The sequence below is a fragment of the Nematolebias whitei genome, chromosome 6 (genome assembly GCF_014905685.2).
Source record: "Nematolebias whitei isolate Nwh7 chromosome 6, NemWhi1, whole genome shotgun sequence".
Lineage (NCBI taxonomy): Eukaryota > Metazoa > Chordata > Actinopteri > Cyprinodontiformes > Rivulidae > Nematolebias > Nematolebias whitei.
This window is the reverse complement of record NC_056503.1, coordinates 44337424-44346579: the sequence shown is the minus strand read 5'-3', so window position 1 is coordinate 44346579 and position 9156 is coordinate 44337424. Positions and strand designations below refer to the sequence as shown.

Sequence of the window (9156 nt, the reverse complement as noted above, 5' to 3'; positions counted from 1 at the left end):
AGACGCTCTGCATCCCATCAGAAACGCCTCGATTTCGACCTTCAGCCGAACCCAGCAGAACCAGAACCCCGCCGTTACAGCTGCACTTTAATTAGTTTATTCTAAAGCATGTTATGCAAAATATATTTATTGGATCAAACTGTTGGTATTTCTCTCTTTTCTTTCTCTCGTCCATCATGGAGCAATGAAAACAAAATAAAATCTTTATGATACAAGTATGCTGGTATGAGCTTGTTGCTTGTTGGTATTGCATCCAAAGTCTGAATATTCCGACCCAAACATTGTTCAGCTAACACACTGAGTGCATCGGGGAAATAGTGTTCAAACATACGGTATAAAGACTTCGGGGACTGTTACAGGTGGAACAAAAGGCGAGAGAAAATACTGCTGACTGCAGGAGAGAGAGGCTGGAAGAGCCGACGAAATGAAGGATGCTGCGGGGATGTTAGTGAAAGGCTCGAGGCAACAGCGGCTGTGCAGGCGAGTCAGCGGAGGTCGCTCTCGTCGTCCTGTATGGTCTTCTTGATGCGTAGCAGCATGGTGGTGAGCCACTGGTCCAACCGAGAAATGGTGTCAAACTCCTTCACCTGCAGCACAAAAAGACAGTTGTGCTCATAACGAGGCTTTCTTGTGACAGTCGGCTGTTTAGTTCGGTTTGTTTTTAAAACAGACAGACCCGTCTGCGTAAATAGACGTCAACCTTGTGGGAACGAGGAAGTAAATCCCCGCACATTCCGCTTTACATTTACTTTATTCAGACCCTCGTCTCAAGTCGCGTCGGAAAACACACTTTCAAAGAACTAAACAACATCGGATCATGTGGTGAAAATGAAAATCTGAGGCGTTCAGGAAACTATTTTTTATGGTGTAAACGGCTCAGGAATGATGGTTGTGTCAGTCTGTGGCAGGGGTCGAATAGACTAGTCGACTAGTCGGCTCCAGGACATCTGGTGAGTTTTTAAATTTCACATCGACCAGTCGCAGTCGGTGATTGCGTCACGTTCGGCGCCGGGCCGCTGACTACAAAACAGATTCTTCCAAGCAGAAGGCGAGGAGCAGGCCACGTGTTCCCAAACAGGTAGAAATTCATCAACGGTGTAGAAGTGTTCCATTAAACACAATGTTGTTTTTAAGTTTCATTTGATTTAATTCACAGTAGAACCCACCACTGCCCGCCTCCTGTTTGTAGTTTCATTTGATTTAATCCACTAAATAAAATAAAAACAGAGGTGCGCTCCGCCGGAGAATCCACCACCGCGGAGGTTTATTTTATTTAGTGGATTAAATAAAATCAAACTTAACTTTTGCAGCTTAATAATAAAGTCCATGTTACAATCCAGGTATAAAAATCCAACAATTTTCAGTCGGGTCATCTGGACGGTTTCTTTTTTGTGCCGAGACGTTTTGCCCTCCATCCAGAAGGCTTCATCAGTCAGAGGAAACACCAAACAGCTTGCTTTGGAGTACCGGTAAGCTGTTTGTTCCAGGGGTCTGCAACTGGCGGCTCTGGAGCCACATGTGGCTCTTTGGTCCCTCTGCAGCGGCTCTTTCAAGCTTTGACCAAAACTGAAATAAAACTGAATTTTATTGGTTGTTATAACAACTAAAAGGGCAAGTTTTACCAGTTTTCCTGTAATTTATTTAGCAAATGTATAAATACTAGAAACATTACAAGGAGTAAAACATATTCACTTTCACTTTATGCTTCATTTCTTCAAAGCAGGATACGTAATTTTTCTACAATAAAAATAATTAAAAAAAAATCACATAAGAATGCATAGTTTAATGTTTTAGTTTTTAGAAACTGGGCAAAAACTATATTATTTTTTCCTTCTTTACAAGAATTTTGTCTTTTGTCTTAGAATGTAAAAATATCAATAAAAGTTAAAAATCATCATATTTTTAGTTTTATAAAATCACCCCTGCTGTCCAGAAAAGCGCCCGTCAACAAACTTAAAGTGGTCCGTGGGCCACCAGTTGAGAATCCCAGTTGTAGCAGGTATTGTGGCTCCGGACACGTTTAATTTACTGAACAAAGAGGCAGAAATGTCTCTTTAGATCGTAAAGGCTGCAGACCCCTGCCTCAGACTGATGAAGCCTTCTGGATGGAGGGCAAAACGTCTCAGCACAAAAAAAGAAACCGTCCAGATGACCCGACTGAAAATTGTTGCAGCTTAATAATAGTTTTGGTTTTTCTGTGACTTATTTGCAGTAGGAGCATAAATATATGCTCTCGATGTTGTTGTTGTTGTTTTTTGTTGTTGTTGTAAATAATAAATGCCTTTTTTTTTCCAACTAGTCAACGTCAACTCGACTATTACCATGTTAATGTCGACTTTAAAAAATGTGCAGTCGTTCAACCCCTAGTCTGAGGTGCTTTTATGTTTTGGTCGTGTGTCGAAATGTTTTGGCACTACAGGGTTGGTGTCCGTCTGAAAAACAAACAAAAAAAAAGTTCACTCACCGAATCAGTGTAGGCTTCCACATTCTGTTCTTCATACGCATCGAGGAGTTTCTGATGTAAAAAGAGAATTAAATTAAACGTCCATGCATCGACACGTATGAGATGCTAAAGCTAAATAAAGGCCTAACGTTAATTCCAGGAATGCATATCGCCCGTCGCCTTTGACGGGAGAGTTTCAAACTAAGATTTTCTCATGTTGAGACGGAGTTAAAGTTCAGGTCAAGTCTGGAAAATCAAGTTGTGCGATATTGTGCAAATTTTAGAATTGAATTTGACAATTTGGTTAATTTATAACAATTTTTGTTGATTTTAGACCAAACTTTAGGTTGATTGACACGTAGGCCTGTCACAATAACACATTTTGCTGGAAAAAAAAATTGTCTCAGAAATTATTGTGATAAACGATAAAATTGTTTGCAATCTGACAATAATTAGTAATTATTGTCAAGTTTTTGACCACTAGACGGCAGTATAAGACAGTTTGAACTGAAGGATGGATAGTGAGGGAGCGAGCAGCGTGTCTCTTTAAGAAAAATGGGAGGGAGGCCCCTTGACGTGACATGGGCTGTCTCTCCTTCCTGTTTTTCGGTTCTCAAAATGGCGGACGCTCTGTGTGGTTTGAGCTTTTTAGCATTTGTCACACAAAGCTTTTAATAAAAAAAGTAAACAAGTTCTCAGCTTTTTTTACAGAGAAAAAACAACTTTTTACACGAAGGCACGGGTTTCAACCGTGAATTTTGGAGCTTCGACAAGATGGAGGTTTATTCCCGAGGTCGGCCTGTTAGCTTAGCTTGTAGCTTAGCTTCTCAGCTTAGCTGCTCTTAACGATCCAAAAACACAATTTTAGATGGTTAAAATGGATTTTAAAGAGAAAAGAGAAAGGGAGGGTCAGTGAAGAACACCGGAGTTGAGCCTTTTGTCATCCAGTGTCTTCAGTAGAAAGAGAGAGACAAGAAGAAACGATAAAACCGATAAATGAAAATGAGGTCGACAATTTTCATGTATCATGTGATTAATTGATTTATTGTTTACCGTGACATTTATACGTTATTAGAAGTACCGAAACTGTGTCTCGCTGACTCACTGTTCTTGCTCGAAGCACAGCCCCGTCAGAACTACTGTCTCACCGGGTATGCGCCAAGTTTTGTGCGAGCAGTCAGAACTTTGTTGGCATGTTTAAGCGGGAAAGTGTCTTTCACTTCAACTGCTCCGCGGAGGAGCAGCTGGCCGAGGCCGTTAGGAAAAAACAGCCATCTTTACAACTGCTCCAACAAAACTTCTGAAGGTGGTCAAATGAAACTTATAAAGACGGTACATGGACGCAGCTCTGTGGTTGTGCACGCCAGGTGGAAGTGCGTACGCCTTGGCAGGACAGCAGGCGGTCTTTTCGTAACAGACTTGCACATTAGTGCTTCTCCTCGGTTAACAAGAGAAATACCAGAACTTCCTCCTAAATCATCAACTGAAAATAAACACCCACTCTGACACCCTCTGTGTCGTTTCTGTTTGACCTGACGGGAGCTGCAGTGGGCGGGGCTTACCAGGACGTCCCCTCCAGTTTCTTTGAGTATAAAATGTCTCAATGACATCAGCAAGACTGGATGGCTTACATCTTGTGCAGTATAAATCCACCTTTAGCCCAATTTTAGACGTATATTCAAATATTCACTTAAACTTCTTCTTGTTTCTGGAGGACTTATTAACTTGTTTGCGTTAAAAAGTTTTCTAACCAAAGCACGAACAGAAACGCCTACCTTCACAAGTTTGCACTCCCGAGAGTCAGAGAACGCTGGAAACATTTCTTCATACTTCTGCACAGCGAGCTGGGTGATGGACAGGAAGAATTTTAGGACAGGCGTTACGACATCTCTGCAGAAGAGTTCGGTTGTTCGGCGTCTTTTACCTTGGCGTTCAGCATGTCTACACAGAAATGACACAGCGCTGCTTTGAAGAAGTGATCCTTGGCACTGTACTTCAGAAGCGTACTGTCCATCGCGTAGGTGCCAACCTAAACACACACGAGAGCTTCTGTTAGTTTTGCTGCCTCTGAAGTGACAGACGGAGCGATGAGCGTCGTCTCACCTGTTCATAAATCTCTATGGCTTTGGGGTACTGCTCCAGCTGAGCTGCGTAGGTCGCCACTTTCAGAAGGCACTTGTTTGCTGAGCTGAAAACATAAAATCCAGAATCTCATCAGTCGACGCGCGAGTAAAGGCGTTCGTTAACAGAATGCGTATCGCCCGCTGCTTTTCACGCCAGAGTTTTAGTCTTGAATCGACTCGTCACGAGAAGGGACGGTGACTTTGGTCAAAAATCATAAATGGTGTTCGGAGACGTAAAAAGTGTTGGAGATGACCGTCAGCTACCACCACACCAGATTTTAGCTCAAAGTCAGTAAAGTCATTTTTGTGTTGAATAAGTCTGATTAGCTGTGGCGGCCATCTTGAATTGGGTTGATTTCAAACGGTAATCAGCTGCAGATGGACGTTTTGTAAACAAGAGCACCGCTCGACTATTATACAGCAATCTATAGCAATGGCCTTATAGACCATATATATAACTTTTGACCTTGATTTGTAACCATGACCTTGAAGCTGGGTTGTGGAAAAGTGTACGTGTCTAGTGATGATGTATTTGTGTATGAATCATAAGTTATAATAAAAGTTTACAGACGTGCAAAGACCATAACGTGTCTGCCGTTCGACAGGCTTAAAAAAAAAATATCAGTGGTTTGTGAGTATTTTGCTAACAGACAGACGCAGACAAATCCTAAATGTCACATTCTTCTATCCAGAAAAACGTATAGTTTAAGTCAAATAATCACCTGGTGGATTCTTCACCTTTGTAATAATCGGCTGCTTGTTCATAATGAGCAATGGCCTGAAAAAGACAAGAGTAAATCGTTAGATCTCCAAGAAACGGTTTAAAAACGGTTTTCATTAGTTTCCTGTCGGACCTTGTCGATGTCCACCAGCTCTGTCTCGTAGATCTCCGCGATGCTGATGTGGTGTTTGGCTGCGATGGTGAAACGACCCTGAAGTTAAAAGATACCAGACAAAAAATAAATAAAACAGTCAAGAGACAGAAAAGCCCCCTTATATCTCTTCTAAAGAATAAACTCAGAGGAGTCTCCCTGAACGTCAACTCACCATATCCGTGTATATCTCAATCGCTCGGTTCAGACAGTTTATAGCCTCTGGTGAGAAAAAAAAAAGTCAAACAGAAGTTGATCGCTGTGGAAAATACAAGTTCAGACCGTTGAACAATTTACTTCAGCCTAAAACTTTATGAAGTTTTGTGTTAAAGATGACTTGTTTGTTCTCAAGATTTATTGTACGCTGTATTTATATTTTTATCAAATTTCACCACTTAAGAGTTAGAAAATCCAGACCCGCTTAACAACAAGAACACCTTTAAAAGGATTGAATGTTTTATGAAGAGGTTATTTGTGAGGTTTTAAATACATTACAAAAGATTAATAAGCATTTATAAAACTTTTACAAAATACTGTTCGCACGTCCAAGCAGGCTCATGCAAACGCTGAACTTTTACTCATTCAGGTAAATGTAATTCATTGCTGTTTTAAAACTAATTCAATAACTTTATGTGCCGCTCACATGCAGGTGACTTCCTGACAAATGTTTGATAATTAAAATCTAAATTAAGATGATTACTAGGAAACGTTGGAAAGAAACAAGTCAGTCCCATTTCAGCTGATTTTATTTGCCTAATTGAATCCTAATCTTAGATCTGGTTTTTAAGGCAAAAACTAATATTTTAGCTCCTTAAAGAAACACATCTACGTGCTGTGGATCTAAACCAGCCTACTTTGAACAAACATCCTGCAACAGACGGTCCCCCTCTTACAGAGCCCTGATCAGGGGTCAGTCTGACACAGACCACAAGTAAAACATGACAGAGCTTGAATTTTAAAAAATTAACCTGAACATTGACAAATCAGAAACAGACAATCTGCAAACCAATTTTTCTGCATTTTCCACCTCTCTAACCTTTTATTCAGATTGTAAATCTGGTGAAAGTTTCAGGAGTTAAATCCCTTGCTGTGATGATTAAAGGCAAACTCCATCCAAAGACGTGACAATGTCTCATTTTCGTGAATGAAAATTGCGTCGTTTTGTTTTCAGAGCAGCTTCGCCCGCCCCTTCTCGACACAAGGCCCGGGCCGAACTTTTTCTCACAGGCGTATACGCCAACTATTGTGTGATTGGTCAGAAGTTTGTGGGCGTGTTTGCTAATGCGGAAATGCGCTCGGACATTCAGCTGCACGACTCTTCAGCTCGTTAAAATTAGTCAAATGGACAAAAACTCCTGGAAGGAGATCGTGCAGACATCGTGCACGGAGGAGTCTGCCTGCTGAAAAGTGTGTGGCGCTCTCTTCATGATAGATTTGTAGAGTGGAGACTCTGGCAGGAAGAAACCTGTGCAGTGAGGTATACTACAGTGGGAAGGGGTTCCCAGGAGCGTCTATGTCTCGTGGACTATACGTGTGAGTGAAAACAAACGTCCCGCAACCACGAGTCGACTGTTCGTCTTCAGACGGAGTATGCCGGGCCATTAAAGATTACCTTGTGGGTCGGCTTTTTTGAAGGCATTTCCAGCATCTATGAGGTTGGTCGCTGCATCGTGTTTGCTCTGCATCTGCAGGTGGAGATGAGCAGCCTGGGAGAAAGCGTTTCCTGCAGCTGAAAGGATAAAGTTACACGGTAAAGGAGTGAACGCATCAACAAACATGAACGAGTTTTAAAAAAGAAAAAAAGAAATGCTCTCTTACCACACCAGTTTTTAGCCATTTTGTACATGTTGGCTGCCCTCACATACAAATCACAGGCCTCTTCCAGCTTAGAAGAGCCCCTATGTGACAAAAAATAAATAAATAAACAAACAAACATACCAAAAGCTAAACCACAACAGAACTGAAGAGAATGTTCTTGTAGTTTAACGACACTAAACTGAGCTGGACTATCATTCAACAATATTATTAATCTTTTTTTTCTATATATAATAAAGAACTTAAATGATACTTTATGTAGTTTATGTTGTTATAGTTCAATACTGCAAACATTTATTCAGTAAGAACATGCATTCAGAGTTGGAAACTACACGATTTTGTAATAAATTGATTAAATTTCAGTAAATTCGCTAAACAAGACTGCCTAAATCTAAAGCCAAACCACAACTCTTCATTTTGTTGTACTTTAAAACAGCCAGACATTTTTGTGATTTCTTAAAGAAGTCTTGGTGGTTCTTCTGGTTTTTGAAGTTTGTCTTTGGACATCTGTTTTCAGTTTGATATTTTCAGGGGAACATGCTTGTTAGGCCAAATACCTTTAAATCACTTACACGCAAAAAGCTTCTCGTTAAAAAGAAGAAGAAAAAATGAGTTTTGTCTAAATGTAACAGACAACTGAGCAAAGTAGGAGGTTTGATTTTTATCAGACTATTTTTTTTAGCAGCAGCCTTTGGCAAAAAGCAAATGACGGTATTAGTTTCTTTTTTATTTGTTCTTTAGTTCCACATACCAAAAAGGCACCATTTAGCAGGCATTTAACTATAACATTTGGAATCGCACACAAATCACTTGGAGGATACATCTCTTAGGTTCTGTATTTCATTATTTAAAGAACATTTTTAAACTCAGTGTTATTTAGACCTGACACTTTCAGTTTTGCCCTTAATTTTTACAATCAACCCTTTCAGGACACACTGAGGTACTGAGAAGTGTTGGTAGTTATTGTTTCGTCCTGTCAAACTGATCTTTTTGCAGTAATATTCAACTACTTCATAATACATTGTTAAATCGGCACTGCTGGTCAGTAGACGTTATTATACCTTTTGTTTTTTGTTTACAATTGACTTTTGTAAACAAATGTGACAAACACGTGACTTGCAATGGACGAGCCTGCCAGCAGGGGGCGCCAGAGCAGCGACACCACAGCAGGTCGTCTTCAATTTTTGAATTAACAGCTTGTATTTATGTTTTAACACAACCTGTTAAGCTTCTGAAAGTTTTCCCACTGTATCTGGTCCAAATAAAGCAACAGTTTAACTGTGCTACCTGCCAACAACAATGATATTATATTTGTTTCCAGACGTGCAGACATCCTGCAGATAACAAAAAAATAATTCACATCTGTGAACAAACACGTCGACTTGAACATAAAAACGACAGCTCCGGTGATGTTTTTGTCGTGTCATCAGCAGGTCGGGTGGAAACTGGCCACCTTCCGCATAGCTGGCCCTCAGTTTTGACACCAGAAGCTAAACAAGCTAGCTAGCTGACACATACTCACCCAAACAGCGCCCCGAAAAACGACTGAGAAGATTTTAATTTCTTCTCCGCCTCGGCCATTAATGCCGACGCTTCCTTCTCTTTCCCGCTGTTGTCCATTTTATGTTACTTTTTATTTTCAGCCCGGAACGTAAGGAGGAACGAGTGAAGCGAACGTCAACAAAGTTGCTATATAGTAGAGCTAGCAGCGGCGTAACATCAGCAGCCTGAGCAACGTCTCCCCTGTCACGTGACACTAGAGACTGGGGGGGTGGGGGGGGGGGGGGGGGGGGGGGGGGAACTAGAATGCTGCATTCAGGTGTTCCTCGGACATAGTCCTTATTACCTAATTTATTTTTCTTTCTTTCTTTCTTTCTTTCTTTCTTTCTTTCTTTCTTTCTTT

General features: G+C 40.8%; 1 protein-coding gene across 1 annotated transcript; it reads right to left on the bottom strand.

The window, feature by feature from the left end:
- Positions 1-111: 111 nt before the first annotated feature.
- napab (N-ethylmaleimide-sensitive factor attachment protein, alpha b) lies at positions 112-9016 on the bottom strand. Its single transcript, XM_037678321.1, has 11 exons — positions 8776-9016; positions 7257-7336; positions 7051-7167; positions 5614-5660; positions 5421-5498; positions 5289-5344; positions 4547-4631; positions 4368-4472; positions 4219-4287; positions 2465-2515; positions 112-587 (listed from the first exon to the last, which is right to left on the bottom strand). Exons 1-11 carry the CDS (start codon positions 8871-8873, stop codon positions 486-488), a joined length of 888 nt encoding a protein of 295 aa, XP_037534249.1. The 5' UTR covers positions 8874-9016; the 3' UTR covers positions 112-485.
- Between the last annotated feature and the right edge of the window lie 140 nt (positions 9017-9156).

What these genes read in the sequence shown, in the direction of transcription:
- napab (XM_037678321.1), bottom strand. Translation starts at nt 8,873, where the DNA reads ATGGACAACAGCGGGAAAGAGAAGGAAGCGTCGGCATTAATGGCCGAG. An exon ending in CAAAAAAGCCGACCCACAAG is followed by an intron (nt 5,661 to 7,050) that starts GTAATCTTTAAT and finishes TTTTCTCACCAG; the next exon opens with AGGCTATAAACTGTCTGAAC. An exon ending in CCATAGAGATTTATGAACAG is followed by an intron (nt 4,473 to 4,546) that starts GTGAGACGACGC and finishes GTGTGTGTTTAG; the next exon opens with GTTGGCACCTACGCGATGGA.